The sequence below is a fragment of the Topomyia yanbarensis genome, chromosome 2 (genome assembly GCF_030247195.1).
Source record: "Topomyia yanbarensis strain Yona2022 chromosome 2, ASM3024719v1, whole genome shotgun sequence".
In the NCBI taxonomy this organism is placed as follows: Eukaryota; Metazoa; Arthropoda; class Insecta; order Diptera; family Culicidae; genus Topomyia; species Topomyia yanbarensis.
The window spans coordinates 343,308,374-343,334,022 of NC_080671.1; the positions used below are offsets into that span (position 1 = coordinate 343,308,374).

A 25,649-nucleotide genomic window follows, 5' to 3' on the forward strand; every position below is an offset into this window, starting at 1 on the left:
TTGTTTCTAATACTTCACTTCCAGCTAAACTGAAATGACACCTATGTACATATGGAAAAGTAAAAAATATCCTTATATGCTACGTAAAATACACGATACTGCAAATTAAGTTTGTAACTTTCTACGCAATTAATTCCTTCAAGCCATTTTGTTAAAAATATGTTTAAATAATAGCAATAAAGTTGTCCAATCTCTAGCACAGCTCCATATTCAATCAAAACGTCTATAAATAATATTACGTTCGCTTCCTAGTCAAAAGGATTTAATCATCCCATTCCCGTGCATGGACGGTGCATACACGATTCAGAAATATAACTCGGACTACACCACACACTACCACTCGGCTTGTCCTGCACTATAACCGGCGTTATTGTTTGATTTCTACACCCACTATAGTAATAATGGAGTATACATACGTATGCGACTTGTAACCATAACTCAGAGGGCAACGACCTCGTCGAGTGTGGAAAAAAGCGGTTTTCATTATTGTCCAGTTCCGTTGATCAATTATTTAGCATAAAAGAATGTCTTTGGATTGAGGTGAATGGAAAAACTAATAAATAAGTGACAACCGAAAGTAGGGCAGGAGTTTGTCGTTCTAGCATGCATCTATCGTACGCGGATTCGAACAGTGATGGTCGATGAGAAACTTGAAGGGACGAAAATTACAATTTTTGTCGCGCTTCCGTTTCATAGTTATTTCCTTCCTGTGTAATGTTGTACACGTAACTACCGACTTGTAAAAGCATTTTCTCACGTTGTTCTGAAGCACAAGGCACAATAAATATACCTTCATTAAGGGATCTCATCAATTGCGTATTTAAGCCACACACACATATACAGCCCCTTTCAACATTTTTGTAAAACTGGAAGGAATATATTGAAACAAGTCAGTTTTCTTTCATTCCAGCCTTTAAGCATATTAGAGAACAACATTTGAACAACATTTTATCCAATGTTTAGACGTTGCTATAACTTTTTAACTGCCACTTCGATTATTATTGTTATTGAAAAATCTGTGTATTTTGATATTCAACCAAGCGACTCCGGTATAAGTTGGCGGTACGCTAATAAATAAGCAACGAAATGAAAATAAAATTGCTTCATAAGTCCTTATATGGATTATATAGATGTCCTTTCGATAAAACTGTATATCAATCAATACTTACCATTGTCCTCTTCATGCCCATGTTGTTTATAAACAATAGAGCATTGCCAAAAACCACTCGTTTTTGAATTATCAAAGTCCCCCTTTCATATTGTGACAAATGTTAAAGTGAGCTTAGATGCCAATTTTCACATCATTTGGACAATTTCAGACCCCGCCCACTTCGCTTGAAGTTTTTGAAATTGGTGCTATGGGAAAATACATTAAATACTATAACTTTTTAAGTAGCACTCAAAAAATTACAATACATGCCTTGTTTAAAAAAAATAACCTTGGTATTTAAATGGAGATATTTTCGTTTCTCGAAAAATGCAGGAAAGTTGGGTACTGGATCATTTTGACCCGAAAATCTCCCATTTTTCAGCTTCGTGTCGCGAATAATACATATTAAGCAGTTTTCCCAATGCAAAAAATCTCATAAATCGAACGGAATTGATTCGTTACCGGTAAAATTCAGAAACATTAAATTTTTTGACATAAACTCTACAAACCACATTTATTTCATTAAATGTCCCAATACCCCAACTTCCCGTATTTTTCCAGATATGAAACTTTTCTCATGTGTTCCCCAAGCATATTTCACGCTAGAAATCGTAAATTAAATAATCATTTATTGTTAAATGGAGTTGATATGTGCAATTTAATGATAAAAATGTGGAATAGAAACTAAATGTCAAAAATATGATAAGGATTTTCAACGTTCAACAAGTTACATTTTATTAAAATTAATTGAAAAATAATTCAGATATATGCACGATGATAAAATTTAATACGAATGACAAAAGGCTCTATAACTCTAACTTCTCGTATTTGGATAAAGGTCGCAAATGTTCCGTTCGATTTCTGAAATTCTTTCACATTAGAAAAACTGCAAAATATGTATGATTTGCAGCACAGAGTAGAAAAAATATGAAAAATAGGGGATTTTGGTGACAAAATGACCCAGTATCCCACTTTCCCGTAATTTTCGAGAATTATCCCTAGTCAAATACTGTGGTTATTTCCTTTAAAAAGAGGTACGAATTGTAATTTTCTGAATGTTATATCCCCTTCATTTGAGCACTAATAGTTTCAAGTATCAGCTCTAGAACTAAATAAATTGCAATAATCTGATTGGATTCCTATGGAGCAGTGCTACCAGGGACAATTTACGTTGACAATGAAAACTGAAATTTTCACATATCTTTGTTATTTTGCAATATCATTGAAAACTGATAAAACCTATCAATTTAGACTGTCTTCGACTACGTATTGTACTGAGCATTGGAAGGTGAAAATTGAGCGACTTCTAGCACTGCGGGGGACGTCGAAAAAGTGAAAAAGTCGATTCGAAATGGTTCCCTGATGTCGCCTAAGGTTTTATGTATTTCTTGTCCCCACCGTTTTCACGAAAAAATAGTTTGAAATCCCTACATGCACTAGAAAAAAAGTTATTTATCAGGCAGAATACCCCGGCATTTTTAGATTAATGCGTACTGCATATACAAAAGCAAATTTTCTAAGTTCTTCGAAAGTTCGTAAATGTCCGCTGCATTGACGAAAAACACAATATTCTTGGATATTACTAAATGCTCTGACACGCTTTTCAAAGGGAAATCATTCGATCGTGCTGAAACCTAGATTTTTCGACGAAATATTTGACCATAATACATCTAATTGGGGTACTATCTAAAGAATCTAAAGAACTTGAAAATGATAGAATGAAAAACGAGTTGGAAAGAAACGCTGAAATAAACGTATAATCCTAACTTTACTCTAAAATTCCTTAATGCGAATCTATCCTCAATTATGTTTTTACAAAAAGCTGTAAAATAAAATCCATTTTTTGTACCGATTATAAAACGAAAGAAATCGACGCCAGAGGTTGAAAGGTAAGCGTGACCACCACTAACTTCAGTGGGTCTGGGTTCAATCCCAACCGCGGTAATTGAAATTTTCTGAGATGAACAATCTACGATAAAGTCGTCGTTCGGAAGGGAAGTACAGCCGTTAGTCGCAGTTTATGTTTTGAAGGGCTGATACCTTGTGTCAGAATGGTGCAGTCACCTGTCTGGCGTCCGCGATAGAAAATCAGTGCGGACAGAGGCCGACTGAAAAGAAACAAACAAACCGAAAAACTATTTTAAACCCTTCCCGAAACTTTTTCAGAAGGAAAAACTAAGCAGAATCACATATAATCAAGTAAAACGAGACTTGGAAAGATTTTGAAATTGAATTCATTTCTTCGGACCAATTTTTAATGTAATATTTGACCAAAGTCCGTCCCAGTCATGCACTAAAAATCGCTGATCTTTTTTGTCAGAATCGGAGAACGATACGAATCAATACGACCGGCGACAAAATTTTGAAAAACTGCCATTCGATGTAAATTTTGTTCGTAACAGCTGTATCATCACTGGAACTATAAAAGCAGAAACAATTTCTCAGATCTCTGGACAAAATTCCAAATAATGTTGATTTTTTTTGAGTATTCGAAAATACATGATAGAACATCATCAAAACTGACAAAAGATTGGTAACCAAATCGCCGAGGTACCTCGATTTTGTAAAAAATCTATTGTAAAAGTTAAGCATAAGTATAAGCATAAGAGATCGCCCGTAGTTGTTACACCGTTATTGACCAGAACCAAATTAGGTTGCAAAATGTTCATTGGAACAACATGCTTGGGAATAACATGATGAGCCACATTGTACAATCTATATTGATCCCTGCATACTGATCAATATCGTCGCCGGCCACGTCCGAATGCAGATGTTCTGCGAAAGGAAGGAATGTTAGTCCGATACATGCTGCTACTAAAGACCGAGGAATCCTCTGCATCTCCACATGTATCACGGGAAGGGTAGAGTTGTTAGTAAGTCTGCCAATAGCGTTATCATGTAATAATTGCTCTGGGCAGCCGGCTGCCGAGATTTTGGGAAAATTATCATTTGTTGTATTAATATGATTAACAAAATAAGTAACTTGAACTCTGGATAGCCGGCTATAAGGAGCACTGCTTACATTTTTTAACAATATTCAATCACGCGACGATTTTTTTGTGGTTTCTATCGTGTCGGTGCAGATTTTACCCGGAGATCGTTTGAATAAAATGCGGAATCTTATACAGAAGGTATAAAGGTGGTACTATAACAAACATATTGAATTATTTATATAATATCTAAACATGCATTAATTATAACATTTAGGTTTATTCTGTAATCCCAAATATTCTTGCTAATCGATTTTGATATTATGACAATATTCTAAAAGGGTGTTGAATTATGTCATATTTTTCGTCTTTTGCCAACTGGATCGAATCATTCCCTAGTCGTGCGTATCTAGACACTGCGAAACAAAAACATACACAGTCAGCACACCCTTCCTCCCCGTCTCCCCTCCTCCGATGTGACTTTTATGCATTTTAATGTATAGGAGAGCCCGGGGCTATTCGGACCTACCTAAGCAAATCGTCCTTTTTGGTGGATAGATGTGAAAAAATTAATCGGTCAAAAGTTCTAATTGTTAGTTTGAAACCTAAGCTACATTTTGGTGCCATAAACGGTCATTTGCACCACTCCATGGCAGCGCTAGGTGGCCATTTGCAAAACTCTACGTTTTTCCATCCTTTTACAATGTAGGGGTAATTCGGACCTCCCTACGGGTAATTCAGACCGTCAATTTTTTTTTTTTAGTTTTTTTACAATGTAACTATATATACCTATGAAATATTTATTAGAGAAACTCCTTAAGAAAAAAAAAATTCCGATGCAAAAACTTAATCTGGTTAGTCACAGCTGTCGATTGGCGCATCATGTATTTTCATTGCTATGCCGTGTGCAATCGCTTCCGAAGCCGCTAAACGGTGTTTGATAGAATAGGGGGTCCGAATAGCTCCGTACGCTCATTTCGCACAAAAGTGGTTAGCGTCTTGAAAATATCTGTGTTTTCATCCAAACAAAAATCATTCCATAGAATAAGTGCCTCAAGCTTTCTTAAATACATACCTTTCATTTTTTCAATTTTATTTGTTACTTTAATTACGGTTTTTGTGTTATAGTGATTTTTGTTTTGAAGGTGGCAAAAAATGAAACACGTTGTATCGCCTTTCTAAACAAAACCAATAATTAGATTCTACTGTTAAAATTAATGTTTTAGAATAGCGGTTCCACGAATATGCACGACAGTCAAAAAGTCTTACGATTTTTTGAGAAATCGAGGGGGTCGGAATTACTCCCACTGTCTTAATAACCCCGGGTTCCCCTTTGCTTCTAGTAAGCATTCAATGAGTGGATAGACCGAATTAAATTTAAAGTTTACATGGGATTTTGTATGGGAAAATTAACTTTTACAAAATAATTCCTCCAGGAGTCACCCATTACTTCCTAAAAATAAATCGTTATGTGGCTTTTATAGGAAATTTAACAAAGAAACAAAGTCTCGAAAACCACGAAGCGATTTGACGCTTGGGAAAAAAGTTATTAAGCAGAAACCGATTGATGCTCTGACGATTGATGAAATATTCATTTTTTCTAGCACCACTGCACAGTGGTCGCAATGGTACCGAAACGTGCGTTTAATTCATTGCACTCTAGGAGTTGATTTTAGTGATTTGGTGTGTTAGGAACACTTTTTTGGAATGTAAGCCCTCTTCTTTTGATATACACTGAATTGTGATTAATTCACCTAAAAGTGAGATTTGGAACCGTGTGTGCGGAACTAAAAAATCAATAAGTAGTTCAATCACAATAGGATCGGTGCGACACCGATAGCTTGGTGTCGATTGAATGCATACGTCAAGGGGAAAGAGAGAAGAATGATCGCATGGTCGTTCTAGGCGAGGATTTGTGAAGAAATTTTTGCCGGCGTCGGCGGTAAAACATGATGATGACTTATATTCTACCATAGACCATGCGGTAGACTTGGGTGTAACGCCCAACTCCTACTTAGCAGAAGGCAAAAAATTCTTCACATTTCCTTTCGATCATGTCCATATGAGCCTGCCTAGTCCTAGTTTTTCGTTCTAAGTATATAACTGATTCGCTCTAGAATACCTATCCGTCTTTCAATTTCATTGCTTTCGTTTCTCTTAGTCTCAAATTTGCCGAAAATAGCCAACAAAATCGATACAGTAGAACCTTGCGGCAATTAAAACATAGTAACACGTAATTTTTACATACAGGCCAGTTGATGCCCGTCGTGACTAGAGTTTTTTCTTATAGTACTTTTCATTGTCTTTCTCATAAAATTGAAATGTCTTCCACATATTTCCACATCTTCTGGTAATTGACATTCAAAATGACGGTATTTTTAAACTACTTTATTCAATAACTCTTAAGTTTTCAAATGAAAAATGTTGACGTCTTCGATAAATATTTGAATTTTCTCAATTTCAACAACTTCTTAGAACTTTTAAAGAATTGAAAAAATCTCAGAAAAAAGTTATAATGAAAAAATGATTTTTTGGGCGCCTTCCACGAACAACGCGCTTTATCTCAACATCGTTACATTTTGGAGAGTTTGCATGTTTAGTAAGTTTTCTCGTAGTAAAATTTTCTACAACTTTGTCATTGACATCATGACTCTATCTCGAAAGTTAGCAGAAATAAATTTTCTATCTCACTTTTATGTGGATTAGTCACAATTAGGAATATATCAAAAGAAGGGGGCTTACATTTCAAAAAAGTTTTCTTAACACACCAAATCACTAAAATCAACTCCTAGAGCACAATGAATTAAACGCACGTTTTGGTACCATTGCGACCACTGTACACTGCTGTTGATTGTCCAATTATACGCAATTTTGTTTTAATCCTCTCTTAATGTGTCTAAATCGTTTATCTATACAATTTGGCCACTTCGCAAGGTCTTGAGGGATAAATTTAGGCTTCTTTTGTACATAATAAGAGAAAGTTAAAAATTTTGTATATAATTAGACCTGAGAAGCAGTGATGCTACGAAAAGTGAAATTTTCATCAATCTTCAGGGCATCAATCGGTTTTTGCTTAATAACTTTTCCACAAGCATCAGATCGTTTTGCAGTCTTCTAGTCTTTATTTCCTTGATAAATTTCCTATAAAAATCAGACATCTATTTATTTTTAGGAGATAACGGGCGACTCTTGGAAGAATTAATTTGCAAAAGACAATTTTCCCATACGAAATCCCATGTAAACTTTAAACCGTGGGCGCAAAAATATAGTTTCACCGATTGAGCTAAAATTTGCATAGTTATTCTGAGAGCTAAATGGGACCCAAAAAGTTACTCGGAGCCAAATTTTATTTTTTTCATATAACCATGTCCCACTCTAATGAACATGCCTACAGAGTGAACGAGGAAAAGTAAGATAGAAGAGACACGCACACATTTAGAGGATGATATTTAGGAGGCCTGTGGGAATATAATATATATATGTTTTTCTTCATATGGTTGGATGTTGCACTTTATATACAAACTAAGCTACTTATCTGCAATTGAAGATTTTTCGCTACATAAAATGCACTCATTTTCGTACATCTATGTTCCTCCAGAACGCAATACCTTTTATCCATCCTTCCAAATTTGTTTTATTCTCATTTTTACCATTTTTTGCATCATCTTTTTTGTGATCGCCGCACAAGACTAGAGACGCTAAATGTATACTCCTATTCACATCAATCTCCCACATAGCTTCGATTTGAGCACCACTAACACATTTTGCTTCGCCATTGCGGTCACTGCGAATAATATAACACAGCAATCATAATATGCTTAATTTTATAAAACGCTTCGGATATCACTTTCAAGATCCTTACACAATTAAAACTCTTTACGTAGCATATGTTCGGTCTAGCCGATCAGAAGGGCATAACTGATTTATCACACCTGGAGTTATTTATTTCAAAAATATTTTCAAACAGAACATGTTATAAATCGGGCTGGTTAGTTGTTAAAATAACAAAAAATAAAACAAAAACCTGGCTAATGGTAACAAATTTGTAACAAAATTTGATAAGATTTTATCAAAGTTAAAACTAAATGAGATATGATTTTTTTCCAAAAGTTTATACACCCGATCAGAATGAAATAACAAGATTATAACAGAATGCAATTTTCGTAACATATCGTGTTATAAATTTGGTCTCGTTAGTAGTTAAAATAACAGAAAATTATAACAAGTAACAACGGGAGATATAGTTTTGAAATATTCTTGTTATGTGTTTCTGATCGGGCATCCTCTGTGAGAGAACTGTATTAGATATAATCATCTAATGACAGTGACCTAGTAACAAACGATAAATTCATAAATTGATGGTGTTCGCGAGGAAGAATACCCCTAGCCTACAACCCTGGATAATAATCCTCTCAACATGTGATGATCATCTCTCCTGTACCATCAGCATGTGGACACCGATCATCATGATAATCCGAAACAGAACGAGAGACTGGAGTGAGAGATTACTGCACATCACGCGAAGGAAGATCACCGTCAGCACCATCTGTATCGTTGCCCGTGCTACTACCCCGGTGGGGTGATAAGGAAGGCTGATAAGAGCGTGATCGATACTCAACCCGAGATAAAACATCGCAGGAGAGCGATCCCGATCGTGCTACACTGGTCTGCTGATGACGTGCTCGGATCAGTAGCGGCAGTTGGAATTAAACCAGGTCACGGACTACCACGGGTCGAAGCCCGCTCGTCGGAATTTTAAATTGTATAGTCTTAAGTGTAATTTAGTCATAAGAATAAATTGCATGGAGTTTGTGTTCGTATAAATATATTGTTATTAAGAATAAAAGTGTTGTTCGGAAAGTAATCCGGTGGCCGTTTTAAAAGTGCGTTTGGTGTGGTTCCTGCGGAGAAACCCTTGTCCCTTTGGAAGGATTTGGCACTTGGAGTGACACAATTGGTTTTGCATGCTGGATGCATGCCCCTTTCCCCATCCACCTGAAGCTTCACCCGCTCGATGTTGGTTTTGGTGATTGCCTGCGCACCCGCTATCGAAGACCCTGCCAGGTAAAGGACTAGAACCCAACATTTTGGTCCTTCGAGCCGGATGCTGGACCATATTCGCATTCCGGTATTCCCAATCGTTAGCACAGGGCTGACGCTACTGGGTGGCCCGACGCTTCAGGACGCCATCGCACTTTCAACAATAGGCTATTGAAATACTCCATCGCGCTTTGGGTTAGGCGTCGCTTGGGTTTGATACGCCATCGCGGTAGAGGTTGGCTTGGACTTTGCCACCTGCTGCTCGGAATTTGGTCGTCATTTCTGCATGCTAAATCGCCAGTAGGTTATTGCATGATACCTACTGCATCGCCAGGACTACCTTTTGATCATCAATAGTCGGATTTTCCTGGAACTGGAAAGGACCTTTCTCATCATTTCCCTGGATCGCTGGACCGGCGCAACATTTTCCTTCTGAGGTAAATATTAAAAGTTCAGTGTATGTCCAGTCGAAGCAACCCTCCAATATACTAACGCAAACATTCCGACGTTTCTCTGGCTACGTGACCAACATTTAAACGGCAAGGGAAGCCGATTCGCTAATCCTGGTTTGGCGCCATTGTCATCTGCTTTCGCCATTGTGCTGGTGGCAACCGAGGATCATCGAATTTCACGGAGATAATTCGGTGTTACACCATACTGCCCTGCTGATGTGCTGAAGGAATTTTTCGCTTGCATATCGTTTCCCCAAGGATCATCACAGCACTTAGTGACTTTCGACGCATTACGCTGCTGTATCAGCTGCAGTTTGCTGAACAAACCATTCATCGGATGATTGCTGGCACGAAGAGGGAGCTTCACAACAGTTTTGCTTTGGTGAGTGAACATTTTAGTATACTGCCGAAGCTAGAATTACAGAAAATACACATTTTAATTGGAATTCCATCCTCTTCGACTTTGCCACCAATTTTACTGAGCCCTGATTGCCCGTTGGGCTATTCATATCTTCGATTGATTTCGGTTATTGGATCGATTGTCGGCGCCGGGTCTTTGGTGCCGCTGCTGGTTTCTCTGGGTGAGTTGCCACAGTATATGCCCGGCCGAAGTCGACCATATTTGGTTATTACACCACATCCTTTTCCTCTTCGCTGTTTTATATTTTGTCGTTCGAGCCTTTCCTGCATTTGGATCATTTTGCTGAGCTTATATCGCCAGTTAAGCAACAATTATCATTATTCTGAGAATTTTGAGGTGTCTTCGCTGGGATTTCTCGCCGCTGCTGGTTTCTCTGGGTGAGTTGCCACAGTATATGCCCGGCCGAAGCCGACATTTTTTGGATATTACACCAATCGCTTTCCTCTTTGCTTGCTGCCTAAACTTTCGATCGAGCTTACCAGCTTTGGACTTTGCTGGACACCGCGAGGATTAATTACTGTACTGGAGTACAGTTACCTTCTTGTCGGGTAAAATAATACAGTATATGCCTAGCGAAGCTAGGTCACCTTGCAGAGCACTACACCGCCTCTCTTTCTTCCAATTTACTGTGACGAAATACCATGCCTGCTGCCGGCACTACAACTTCCAAGAAGCCACCGTCGATGAGGGCATTGACGGCCCGGATGAAGGAGATCCAATTGTCCTTCAATGACATCTGGCGGTTTGTGCAGGTGTTTAAGGAATCCCATACCGCTACTGATGTCGATGTACGCCTGTGTAAGTTAGACGAGCTTTGGGAAGGTTTCAGTGAAACTTTGGTTGAAATCTTTTCCCATGACGACTACAATGCTGAAGGGAACTCTTGGGAAAAGGAGCGTATGGAGTTCAGTGACCGGTACTACGAGGTCAAGTCCTTCCTTATGGACAAGGCCAAGGAGCTGCAGGAGCCGAATCTGCTGGAGCAGTCCCTCCGAGCTGGCGATTCGTCAATGCGGGGCGGTATCGATCATGTCCGTCTACCACAGATTAAGCTGCAGACATTTAACGGCGACATAGACGAATGGCTGAGTTTTCGGGACCTGTTTACCTCGCTCATCCACTGGAAGCCGGATCTTCCCGAAGTGGAGAAGTTCCACTACTTGAAGGGATGCTTACAAGGAGAACCCAAGAGTCTGATCGATCCGCTTCAGATTACTAAGGCCAACTATCAGGTGGCATGGGACTTGCTGTTGAAGCGGTACAACAACAGTAAGCAGCTGAAGAAACGGCAGGTGCAAGCCCTCTTCAACCTTCCCACCCTTCCTAAGGAATCCGTTACCGATCTGCACGTTCTCATTGAAGGTTTTGAAAGAATTGTGCAGACTCTTGACCAGATCATTCAGTCAGCCGACTATAAAGATCTTCTACTGGTCAACATCCTCACTACACGATTGGATCCGGTCACTCGGAGGGGTTGGGAAGAGTTCTCAGCTATGAAGGAGACAGATACACTTGCAGATCTGTTTGACTTCTTGCGGCGTAGACTCCAGGTTTTGGATTGCTTGCCAACCAAGTCTGCTGACACTAGGGGTGCTCAGCAGCAGCAGCAAATTCATTCGAAGCAAAGGCTTCCACCAGTGAAGACAAGTTACAGTTCAACCCATATGTCTGGAGGACGCTGTGTAGCTTGCTCATCAAATCATCCGCTTTACCAGTGCAGTGCATTCCAGCGCATGGAAGTTACGGAGAGGGACGGCCTTCTGAAAACTCATTCCCTCTGCCGGAATTGCTTCAGAACGGGACACCAAGCCAAAGAGTGCCAATCCAAATACTCTTGCCGGAGCTGCAAGGGTCGGCATCATACTCTTGTGTGCTTCAAGTCAGAAAGGGATACGGATAAGGACACGAAGGTTGCGGCAGTTGCTAGGGGCAACAAGCCTTCTGTTCCCACTGAATCATCAAAAACTTCATCCCAAGTGGCTAACGTGGCAGCCACAGAAGTTTTGGTTGCTGGTGCGGCTCACCAGTATTCATCCCAGGTTCTTCTGGCTACAGCAGTCGTCGTGATCGAGGACGACGATGGCAATCGGTTCCCGGCGCGTGCGCTGTTAGATTCGGGATCGGAAAGCAACTTCGTGACTGAGCGATTAAATCAGCGCATGAAGGTAACTCGAAATCGAGTGGATATTTCTGTCGTCGGAATTGGACAAGCAGCTACCAAGGTCAAACACAGGATACAAGCGGTTTTACGGTCCCGGGTTTCTCAATACTCAAGAGAGTTGAGCTTCCTAGTCCTCCCAAAGGTAACGGTCAACCTTCCGACCACCACTATTAACACCGATAAGTGGGCAATTCCGGACAATATCCAGTTGGCAGATCCTGCATTTTTCGAATCTAAGGTGGTGGATCTTGTACTCGGAATCGAAGCGTTTTTCGGTTTCTTCGAAACCGGAAGGAGAATTTCCCTGGGGGAACAATTACCGACTCTTAATGATTCCGTATTCGGCTGGGTCGTATGCGGAGGATTTTCGGTTCCTAGTCGATCACTGCACATCAACTGCAATATGTCGACAACGGAGAATTTGGACGCATTGATGTCTCGATTTTGGTCATGTGAGGAAGTCGAGTCTGGCAACATATTTTCGCCGGAAGAGAAACGCTGCGAAGAGTTGTTTCTGAACACGGTTAAAAGGGATGAATCCGGTCGGTACACAGTCTCCCTACCTAAGGATGAAGACGTTATCTCAAGGTTGGGCGAGTCAAGGGACATCGCACTCCGACGCCTTCAAGGAACTGAGCGTAGGTTGGCTAGGGACGGAAATCTACGGAAGCAGTATACTGAATTCATGGAGGAGTATCTGCATCTGGGTCATATGCGGAAGGTCGAAGAAGTTGCTACTGATTCAGTTAAACGGTGCTATTTGCCACACCATCCAGTGGTAAAGGATTCCAGTACCACTACCAAGGTACGGGTGGTATTCGACGCTTCCTGCAAGACTTCTTCCGGACTATCACTAAACGACGTGTTACTGGTGGGGCCGGTAATACAGGAGGACCTCCGTTCCATTATCCTACGCAGTCGGACAAAACAAATCATGCTCGTGTCCGACGTGGAAAAGATGTTCCGACAAATCAACGTTTGCCCAGAAGATCGACCGTTGCAGTGTATTCTCTGGCGCAACTCGCCTGCCGAGGAGATATCCACCTACGAGCTCAACACGGTAACATACGGTACTAAACCAGCGCCATTTTTGGCCACCAGAACACTAAAACAATTAGCACTGGATGAGGAGGAGCGGTGTCCACTAGCGGCCAAGGCAGCCATCGAGGATACCTATATGGATGACGTCATCACAGGAGCAGACGAGGTAAAAACAGCAATTGATTTGCGAGTGCAGTTAGAAGCAATGACGTCAAGCGGAGGATTTCGTCTACGGAAGTGGGCGTCGAACTGTCCCGATGTACTGAACGGAATCGAGGAGGAAGAGCTTGCCATCCGATCACCTGAAGGCATTGTTTTGGATCCAGACCCTTCGATAAAAACCTTGGGACTGACCTGGATGCCAGTAACCGACACACTTAGGTTCCAGTTTACCATCCCTAATTTGAACACAGAAGTTCCTCTTACCAAACGGTGCGTGCTTTCGGTGATTGCTACACTGTTCGACCCATTAGGCCTGTTGGGCGCTGCTATCACTACAGCGAAGATCTTCATGCAGCTGCTGTGGACGTTGCGAGACGAAAATGACCAACGACTAGATTGGGACCAGCCGTTACCTCCAACGGTGGGTGAGGCCTGGAAAAAGTATCACGAGCAACTTCCACTGTTGAATGAAATCCGTATCGACCGCTGTGTTATCATCACAGACGCGGAATCTGTGGAGATCCATTGTTTTTCGGATACCTCGGAGAAGGCATACGGAGCATGTCTGTATCTCAGGAGTGAGAATGCAGTCGGGGAGGTAAAGGTTAGGCTTTTGACCTCAAAATCAAAGGTTGCCCCCTTAAAATGTCAGACGATTCCTCGGCTGGAGTTGTGTGGAGCACTTTTGGCAGCACAACTCTACGAAAAGGTGGACAAGTCAATAAAAATCACGGTAAAATCCTATTTCTGGACGGATTTAACCTGTGTCCTGCGTTGGCTTGCGGCTAATCCAACGACCTGGACCACCTTCGTCGCCAACCGAGTGGCAAAAATACAGTCCATTACACAAGGATCAAGATGGAGTCACGTACCTGGTATCCAGAATCCGGCAGATCTTATTTCGAGAGGGATTTCACCAAACGACATCGTTCTGAATACGTTTTGGTGGCAAGGACCGAGCTGGTTAGAGAAGACGCAAGAGCATAGGCCTCTCTTACCAGATAATCTCCTAACAGACGAGGGAGACGAGGAGAAGCGACACACGGTGATAGCTGGAACGGTTTCAACAATCGCTGAATTCAACCAATTATACATTGGCAAATTTTCGTCGTACAGTGACCTTCTTCGTCGAACTGCCTACTGGCTGCGTCTGATTAAACTTCTACGAACCCCGCGGAAGGATAGAAAAGCCCCTACGTTTCTGTCTACTGAAGAGTTAACGAAGGCGGAAAACACTCTGGTTCGATTGGTTCAGAGGGAGGTGTTCGTTGAGGAATGGAAGGCGCTCTCCAAGGAAAATGCGGTTTCCAAGAGCTCGCCGCTTCGATGGTTTAATCCGTTTGTCTCCCATGACCAATTGATCAGACTTGGCGGTCGTTTAAAGCATTCGATGGAGTCTGAAAACACCAAACATCCGGCCGTTTTACCCACTCGGCATATATTTACACGCTTGCTGTTACGGTATTACCATGAACGACTTCTGCACGCTGGACCACAGTTGCTGTTGGGAGTTGTTAGGCTTCGATTTTGGCCACTGGGAGGCAGGAGTGTAGTTCGACACATTATCCATCAGTGTCAGATATGCTTCCGATCGAAACCATCGACCGTACAGCAGTTCATGGGGGATCTACCAGCTTCACGGGTCACCGTATCCCGTCCATTTTCTCGCACAGGTGTCGACTACTTTGGACCCCTCTATGTGAGACCAGCTCCTAGGCGAACGGCAGTTAAGGCTTACGTTGCTATATTCGTGTGTCTGTGTACCAAGGCAGTGCACCTCGAATTGGTCACAGATTTATCCACAGATCGGTTTCTACAGGCTCTACGGCGTTTTGTTGCCAGAAGAGGACGGTGTACAGATATATACTCCGACAATGGCACTAACTTTGTCGGTGCTCGTTATAAACTACAAGATTTCCTACGATTGCTTAAAGACAGCCATCATAATGACGTTGTGTCCAAGCAATTAGCCAAGGAAGGGATTCAGTGGCACTTTAACCCACCGAGTGCCCCACATTTTGGCGGTATTTGGGAGGCCGCAGTCCGATCTGCAAAAAATCATCTACTAAAGGTGGTAGGCGAAACTCCAGTATCCCCAGAGGACATGAACACGCTACTAGTCCAAGTTGAAGGATGCCTGAATTCTCGCCCGCTTACACCCATGTCTGATGACCCGAACGATCTGCAGCCATTAACCCCTGCACATTTTCTGGTTGGAGAATCTCTTCAGGCTGTCCTTGATCCAGATTTAACAGTAGTTCCCATGAACCGTCTCACCCAATGGCAGTTAACCCAGCAGAGACTGCAGAATTTCTGGAAAAGGTGGCGCAGAGAATATCTGTGTCAACTTCAAAGCAGAACCAAACGATGGAAACCGGCTGTTCGTATCGAGATTGGAAAACTAGTCGTCATTCAAGATGAAAATCAACCTCCAATGCGATGGAAGATGGGTAGAATCGTGCAAACTCACCCTGGTGACGATGGAACCGTTCGAGTAGTCACACTGAAAACCGCTACTGGAATGCTAACTCGTCCGGTCGAAAAACTTTGCCTGCTACCCACTTCGGATGACAACGATGACACACAGCCAACAGAAGTTGACAATCAGCAATCCTAGCTCCCTTCCCAATCCCTATCTTACCGAAGAGGATTTTCTTTTATTTTCAGAAATATACGGTATTTCTGGGTGGGTGAGGATGTTCGCGAGGAAGAATACCCCTAGCCTACAACCCTGGATAATAATCCTCTCAACATGTGATGATCATCTCTCCTGTACCATCAGCATGTGGACACCGATCATCATGATAATCCGAAACAGAACGAGAGACTGGAGTGAGAGATTACTGCACATCACGCGAAGGAAGATCACCGTCAGCACCATCTGTATCGTTGCCCGTGCTACTACCCCGGTGGGGTGATAAGGAAGGCTGATAAGAGCGTGATCGATACTCAACCCGAGATAAAACATCGCAGGAGAGCGATCCCGATCGTGCTACACTGGTCTGCTGATGACGTGCTCGGATCAGTTGCGGCAGTTGGAATTAAACCAGGTCACGGACTACCACGGGTCGAAGCCCGCTCGTCGGAATTTTAAATTGTATAGTCTTAAGTGTAATTTAGTCATAAGAATAAATTGCATGGAGTTTGTGTTCGTATAAATATATTGTTATTAAGAATAAAAGTGTTGTTCGGAAAGTAATCCGGTGGCCGTTTTAAAAGTGCGTTTGGTGTGATTCCTGCGGAGAAACCCTTGTCCCTTTGGAAGGATTTGGCACTTGGAGTGACACAATTGGTTTTGCATGCTGGATGCATGCCCCTTTCCCCATTCACCTGAAGCTTCACCCGCTCGATGTTGGTTTTGGTGATTGCCTGCGCACCCGCTATCGAAGACCCTGCCAGGTAAAGGACTAGAACCCAACAGATGGTCTCATAATAGATTATGTTATAATATTGATAGTAAAAAAATTGTCCGCAATCCACTTTCAATTCCGTTATCTAAATATAACTCCAGTTGTTGTAAATATCAACCATAGTTATAATAGTGTTATTGTTTTGTTATGCTCTTCTGATCCGGTATTTTAGAATATTGTAGTATTGTTTGGTCACCATTCATAAAAACACGAAGTGAGAATTGAGTCAATCCAAAAACAGTTTCTATTATATGCACTACGCAAGTTAAGATGGACAGTATTCCCTCTTCCATCTTATGAAGCACGTTGTATGTTGATAGATATTCAAACATTAAAAGAACGTCGGGACTATGCTATGATCTCGTTTCTAAACGATATCGTCATGCAGCGTATTGACTCATCTTACATATTGTCAAAATTAAATTTATATGCTCCTACTCGTCAATTATGAAATAGAAATTTGTTCGCGATAGGTCATCACCGTACAGACTATGCTAAATTCGGACCACTAAACCAGATGATAGCTGTGTATAACGAGCATTGTGAAAGTATTGACCTTACCATGCCCCGAACAAGTTTGAAACATTTTTTCAACTATTTACGGCATCGTAGTACATAGAAATAGTATACAGGATAGTATATGGGCAATTAATATTTGTATAATGTAGTCTACAATTGATTGACGAATAAATAAATAAAAATAGACACTGATACTCCAACGCACTCTTTCCTTCTAAATCAGATTCATAACACTCAGACTGGGCTTGACAATAAATAAACAACACCAGCGCTACACCACCTGGTTAGCTTAGCTGCTAAAACAAAAGGCACAGGATAAAATAAAAACCACTACCAATGCGCTTGACTTTCCGATTCAAACTCTGTAAAAAGTCTATTGTAAAAGTTATACACAAATTCAAAAAGTGTGGGTGACTTACCCCGACAACGTATAAGGTTTGGCCAAATATTGGAAATCCAAAGATTGACTAGCCTATTTTGAAAACAAATAAATATAATCATGTCTTGTAAGCTCCTACGTTCGTAAAGCAGTTCGATAATAAACTTGAAATGCAGTTGACATCGCAAACAATTCGGAATTGGATGATTCAATACGGTTTTCAAGGGTAGCGTTGCAATTAAATATCAAATGTTTTACTAGATGAATTTGATGAATAAGACTAACATATCGTATTTGTATTTGTATTTATCATATATACACCAACAGGTAATTCAAATCCCCAATGATGTCTTAATGCTAAACTTATTGCTAACAGTCGAATCGTAAAAAAATTTGGTAAAAATAATAACAATACAGTGAAAAAAACAACAATGAAGGAATCCGAAATTGAGCTAGAGATCAAATTTCATGGACCACAGACATCTGGGAAAGGAAAATTTCATCGAACATGACTAAAACAATGCTTTTGGGCTTGATTATGATGGTAGACAAAATTAAAGAGCATACAGAAACTGTAAATGATTGCTTAAGGTTGGACAGAGAAAGCGCGAAAATTGAAAACGAAAAAAGCAGTTTTTTTCCACACCGTGTGTTAGATCTTCATAAAAATCAATCAGCTTATGTAGAATGTTGGTACAGTACTGCTGATTGATTTTTATGAAGATCTAACACACGGTGTGGAAAAAAACTGCTTTTTTCGTTTTCAATTTTTGCGCTTTCTCTGTTCAACCTTAAGGCTTGCGTTTGAACATATCGTAGATTTCCTATTTTATACTTTTAACGACATTTCATTAGCTTGAGATTAGTTAGTAGGAAATGTTATGAAAATTTACTCAAGTGGAGCAAAGATGTGAAAAGTACAGATCGGAAAACTAGAAATAGCAGGGTCATTAGAAACAGGCTTAAAATGTTGCGGACTAATCTTTTGTCTTCAGCTGGCAGGAGTCGAATTTAGTAAATGTTACTACGAATGACTCAAGTCTACCAACATGTCTCACGGCAAAGACAGACTTGTCTCTCTTTACCATGACAACTGACAAAAGAGAAGTCGCGTAAGAGCACCACCCAAAACCTGTCGGCGATTAACAACATCAATGAAAATGCATATGTTCCTCTCTGTATGTCTTTCAAATATGTACCGGAGTAGGCTTTTGCCATTGCTCTTACAGTGGTAGCGGGTCTGATATTACATATGTGTAAGTTTTTTTTTCAATTTGTTTATTTGATAAGGCACGTATGCGTTAGCTTAAAGGTGCCATTTTTTATTGTTTTACATTTTGAATTTCTTAAAACTAGGGGGTTACACATTTCAATATTATTTTGTTTTATATAATGAAACTAAAAAAAACTTCACAGCTAACTTATACATATAAAAGAGGGTATAATATAATATTCGTAAGATTTGGGGGACGGGTCATTTTGTGTGTTCTTTGTATAGTAATTCACTTTATGATTTTTAGAAGGGAGATTGTAGGAGAAATTAATTATTAACTAAGCGGAACATTTTACAAGCTTATTAACTAGAAATAACTAGAGAGAGTGGTTCAAGATTAGGGGGAAATAATTAGGGCTATTTTAAAGTAGTGGTACTGTTGTGCATTTCTTAACGAGATTAAATATTGATCAACTAAAACTAGATGATAAGGGGGCACATAAGTTTTGGGAAGATATTCAAGGGGAGAAGGGGGTGAAGTCATACATCTGTGTATCAGAGACATGAGAGGGAGGGTGGACAAGGCTGATCGGGGGGGAGGGGGGGTAGATATAAACTTTCAGTTTCCGGCATCAGGAATCAACGGCCAGGATTACAGATTCAAACGGATGCATCAAGTATTGGGACGCCGGGCGGTTTTCCTCGAGTCGGCAGGGGTTCCTCCAGACGATTTCGTAGTACGGCTCAGATACGGATATATGTGTAAGTTGATAACGGTGTCTACAGCGTTTACCTCTTCCAACTCTGGCCTCCAAATAACTCTACATATTTTTACATTTTATTTAGAAATATACAAAAAAATTAGCCAATTGTAGCAAGTTATTTGTGGTATCAAGTGAATTTCATACTCATTATCCATTATCTTAGCCATCATAGTTACTTATAAACATAATTTTGCTTTGTTGTATTCAAAATAGTTTAACCAGTATCTGGATTTTTAATATTTGGTCCACCTTTATGCTGTGTTGATATAAGTAAACAACACATTTTGAGCATGTGCATAACTTTTGCAATGTAATTCTCACGAATTAGAAGCATCTCGGGAATTGCGTTGTCATTTTCCAGTTTTGATGATGTCTCATTATGTATTTTCAAATACCTCAAAAAATTCAACATTATTTGGAGTTTGGTCTAGAAATCTGAATAAAGTTTTGTGCTTATACAACTTCAGTGATAATATAGTTATTATGTACGATGTTTACATTAAATGAAATGACAGTAACTTGTTTGTGTAAGCTAATATGTAACTAGGCTCATTAGGGTGGATAAACTTTTTTTGCATATTTTTATTACCTACGACTATTTTCAATAATGAAAAATGAATCTTGTAATGAATTTGATGATCTAGTGCACAAACAATAAAACATGCAAATAAAAATCTTCCTTTGAACGATTTTGTCAGAAATCTTGAACAGAAAAAAAAACAGAAGGCGGTGGTCAGCTATTTTCGATCGCGTCCCTTATCACCTATTTTATAAGGTAATTCATCAACAGTGCTATCTTTGAAAATGAACTATCTTGGTTATGTAACTAATTTCCCTGATCTTATTTTATTGCAGATGATTAAGTAGGCTTTATTCCAGAATTGCACATATTTTATCGCATGTTATTTTAAATGTTCTTTGATTTGATGGCATTGTGAGGCAACACGTATCCGCCGGTTGATGCTAATCAAGCTGGCATTTCTTTGGACTGATAGAACTAATTTCTTTGTTTGTTTAGTGTTTATTTGGCCAACTAGGAAACTAATCCACGGGGAATTTAATGTGCGCGGGGAATACGCATGGTCTTGTCTGAGTGAAATGATGAGTGTTTATTCATATATTAGGGTTTGAGAATTGACAGTTCATGAGAAGAATCAGAAGCTATTTACCAATTTGCGGCAGTTATATCAGCACGAAGACTTTTAGCTGATTTGAAATATGTAACAATAAGCAAGAAATTTAGCAAAAATTAATTTCAAATTATAATGTAAAGGATGCTGCGATTCAAACTTTAAACTCGTTTTTCTCGAAATCAATACAATGTCACTTAGTTCGGTCTGACTTAATACCGACCATTTGTTTTATTGACATATTCATTGACTTGCTTTTAGTCTCATGAAATAGTTTAATGAAATCAAATTAATTAATTGTTCTCATTGTATTGAATACTTTCAACTTGTCATGGTAACTATATTTCTTCATGAGTATAAAAATTTTCTAGCTTGATTATTGACGTAAAAGATGACAGGTTACTTTTCGTTCTTATTGTCTTCAATCTTGTTCTAGTAATTAGTGTGAAAATTAGCGTCATCGGTTGCATATTCGATATACAAAGCTAGTCGCTTCAAATATATCGGTGGTGCTTGTTTTATGCCGTTTAAAATGCGCTTTAATTTGCTTAACAACGCGCGCGAATAATGATAACATAACAATCGGCACCTTATTCAATTGTTCGCGGAGAAAGAAGCCAATATATCATTGTAATTTCTATTTCGACGAATGTCTAGAAACACTAAGGTAATCTGTTTACGTGGTGTTTTATTGTTTTTAGAATGTCGTGATTCGCCGGAATAAAGAAACACGGAATAATGAAATTGTAAACATACCGTTAGATTCAATTAAACATGGGCAACACACCCGACTGTCGGCAGTCCGGAGCTGAATTAGTTTTTTACAAACCGAGAATTTCCAAATTAATTCAACAAACGATAAATCTATCATAAACTCTCGGCTGCCGGTCGCCCAGAGCGAGAGTTGCTGCAGATTGTATCACTTATCAATGTGAATCCAGATTTGTGTGACTCTTTAACCCATCCTACTAACAAAAATCCTTCCCGTGGCAAACTTGGAGATGCAGAGGTATACATGGTCTCCATATCAATGTTTGCTGCACTAACATTCCTTTCCTTCCTCCATGACTGTAACGACGTGGCCGGCACCGTTATTGACATTGCAAAGTATAGAACTCTCGAAACGTGCACATTTAGAATGGATAGCTACTCCCTGGCCCCATTTGTTGATTCTCTATGAAATTTCGCTTGTTCTGGTCAATCACGGAGTAGCAACTACGAATTGTTCGGTCATCATGCTCATGCTTAATCTTGAACACAAGAAAACAGATGCATTTACGCTCCCGAGGATATATTTTGGGTGTCGCTTTTCTTGTAACTGGGAACTGTTTCGTTGTTTATGATCTTCCAAAATAATTTCATTAAGAATTTTTCAAAATTTCATTCAATTTTTAATGATTATTTCATGTCATCAAGATTAATAAATACACAACGGCCTGACGACCCAATATGAAGATTATTTTGGGTGTTGTACCCTAATTCACAACCAAAAATTAAATCGTGATAAAAATTTGATGAAACATGAATCGGTTCCACACGTATAGTCGAACCGCAAACAATATTTCAAAATTTATGTATAAAACTTCGCATAATCTTTTCGATTATGAGTAATGTTCATAAAGTTATGAAACTAGTTCACGGGCAGAAAAACGAATTGGTAATAACATAGCTGAAATTAACTAAAGTGCAGACTAAAAAACAATACCATCTGAAATAAAAGCATTATTCAGGCGTTACAAAATAAATGTTCAACACAATTACAAAACACACGATTTTTTAGCACGGTCTTTTTTTCCTAACGGAAAAACGTGATTATTACTATATTGTACACTTGTATACTATTATTATGTGATATAGCGATAGTAGCGTTAACAATTTATTTTTTCCGTTCGAGTTGTCCTAGAAAATATCATTCTCGTCGTCAACCACCATGTATCAAAATATACTACTTGACCAAGGATGCTTTTGTTTGAAATGATAATAATTCATGTCGTCTGTCCAGACATTTCAACTGACAAGAAATCGTTTTATTTATTCAATCTCTTAGAAACAGAAGCGAAAATAGTATTAAGTATACAAAACGTACGAAGGGCATTTCCAAAAGATTACTAGAAATACCGGAGATATTTGCGAAATATCAGCACTTCCTTCTGTATATATGGGAGCACATGCTACCTATCTCTAGATCCGCCAGCACCAACAGACGAAACACTATTTACATACACTACTGGTAGCAAAATTAAAGAGTTGAATACGGGCAATATAACAACGCGAAGAAACTTGTTTAGCCTGCAAATTGCCAATAAAGTCCAATTATAAAGCCAAAACAAAAAACATTTCTCTCTCCCGTAAACGAACAGACCGCCAAGTAGCACACACATGCAGTGGTCAGTCTAACTTACAGGGACTTGCAAAATACTGCTAGAAGCAATCGTCCAGTCAATTCAAAGGGTCATCAAACTCCGTCCCTTGCTTGATACAAAGAGAGGGAGACCACCTTTGACCCACACCACTCGCGGACCCAAGCTAGAAACAATCTAGCGTGCTTGAGTTCATTTTGTTGTAAGAAGTTCGTCCACTCGGAGTAAATATATATTCGATTCTTTTTTGTTGAAACTTTTTTCTAGTATCACTGTCGTGATGCGGGTTGAATTTTTTGCATGCCATTTTTGCGAGATTAATGGTGTTTGCACCCTGCAACTTACAAAAGATCGGTTGTCTTCATTATCTAATACAAACGACTATGCGTCCCCTTTGAAAGCAGTACACCCTACAAAACGAATACATTAGTTGTAGCTTGCGAGCACTCTAGCTTTCTTCATATTTCTTTTAGCACACTTCACGACAGGGACCGTTGCTCTATAATTACGGTATCGATTTGAATATGAAGTAGCCGTGCCTGCTACTGGGTGGCCAACTGCCTTACGGCACCACACTTTAAAAAAAAACTGGATCAAATCCCTTACCACTCGTGCAAATTCCAGAGCGAATGATACGGCGTATGCCGTATTGACTCAATACTATGGATCGGAACGGCCACTTCGTACTCCACATGGACATCTGAACGCTCCAGCGCCGGATGCGAGTTGGACACATTGCGTGACATTTTGAACGCACTGCTAGAATTGTTGTTGTAATGTTCTATCAGATTGCTACTTCCGGTGGTTCCACCGACACTTTCGTACTGCTGGTTGTAGCAGCCGTAACTGTTCATTGCACTATTACGCGATGCGAGCTGTAACATTTGCTGTTTCCTACTATTCAAACTGGTCCGGCACTCTTTGTTCGTTCCACCATCACCCTTATGCTGACTCACAAAAAATCACCAAAAAGATCTTCTACCCTCTCGCCAGGTGACCAGTGCAACGAAAGAAGGCACAACATTCAACGACCGCGAGCAAACTTAAACTGACCGACGCCGAGACGGTCACCAATGGAACCGTGGTCGAAACAAAACTGCCTAGCGCATGCCACCCTCCGGTGCTGAATAAACTATACTCTAGAAATTCTCATCCCTTCGCGGGGACCACGGATTGTTTGACCAGAGTGTGTGGTGCGGTCACATCACGCAAACACAGACGTTCGCTCCCCTATCATTACTATACCGGTGCTCCACTGGGAGGAGAGTTTTTTTCTATTTACCACCCCACTCAGTAATTCACCTTCCGGCTTCGAAGCCCGCAACGACATCAAATGTTGACCAAATTTATATATAAAACTAACACTCCATCGGTAGTGTACTGCACGCACCGCACGGCTCGAGGTTCCCAACTGGTCCACCAGCAAGAACTTCAGATCGAACCAGATTAGTATAAGAACATGCAAAGGAAAAAGTCTTGCGGTTGGTGGCGCTAAGGAAATCGAAAGTAAGTCAAGATGGCTGACACTCTCCACCACTTTTCGGATGGTTGAAAGCAGTGGAGTCTTTGAGTGTTTCACACATTCTTGAACTCAATAGGCACACGTAGTATAGGATAGTGCACATATTAGTTTTTTGGTTTTTTGTACAATATTATAATACGTACTATTCGAATTTATCATGAAGCTTTCTTGAGTATATGAAAATTTCGTTGCACGGTTGCAACATATTTTCACCATACTCGAAAGCATGATTCGGAATTCTACAACTTTAAACTAACGATAAAACTTCGTTTTATAGCGCACAACTTTGTTTCTATGGAGTCCATCAAACATTTATAAATCGATTTAAAAAGTTCATGTCGTAAATCGCAGAGTTCCCGATTTATTCGAGGTTATGCTAACAAAAATCAGAACAATCATTTGTATAGAAACAACGCAATTTGAATAGCTCAAATTGTGAACCACCTTAACGGGTGGGAAATAATGAAGTAACAGTTGTATTTGTATGCATAGGTATATGTATTTACTTAACCAGGTCATTCAACGCGTCAAATTGCCACTTAAACATATACCGTAAACCGGGGTGACATTGATCACTTTTCGAAGTAATCATTGCATATTTTTAGACGTAACACATTTTTTTCAAGTTTAATATTTTTAAACCATGTACTGATGTAAGGAGAACAAGATTGGATGGTTTTACCTAAAATTGTCCGCTTACAGCTATTTTTCCAAAAATAATTTCAAGTTGATGTCCGTTTTCGTATTCCGGGGTGACTTTGATAACCTGCATGTTCACCCACATTAAGTTATTGATGTCAATGTTTTTCATTCAAATGTTTGTTTAAACTAATTCTGGAAAGATACTCATTTTTAAATAGAAGTTAATTGGTATTATACAAAGTATTCAATGTACTGTAAAATTCGAGTAACCAAAATTCGTATAATTTGTGTCCAACTAGAATATAAGATTCTGAAAACATTTAAAACTGCTAAAATTGTTTTATTTCAGTGCT

At 39.7% G+C, this 25,649-nt stretch overlaps 1 protein-coding gene across 4 annotated transcripts in view; it reads right to left on the reverse strand.

Annotated features, from left to right (window-relative positions):
- LOC131684116 (katanin p60 ATPase-containing subunit A-like 1) overlaps positions 1-25,649 on the reverse strand; it is a 73,916-nt gene that overhangs the window by 25,954 nt on the left and 22,313 nt on the right. The window contains exon 1 of one of the 4 annotated variants that reach the window (XM_058966683.1): positions 23,739-24,181. The exons of 2 other annotated variants lie outside the window; for them this stretch is intronic. In XM_058966683.1, coding sequence (XP_058822666.1) covers positions 23,739-24,016 — 278 coding nt within the window. In that variant the 5' untranslated portion in view covers positions 24,017-24,181. Of the gene's footprint in view, positions 1-23,738; positions 24,182-25,649 lie in introns of those variants that run through there. One more of the 4 variants, XM_058966684.1, reaches the window with a different exon arrangement.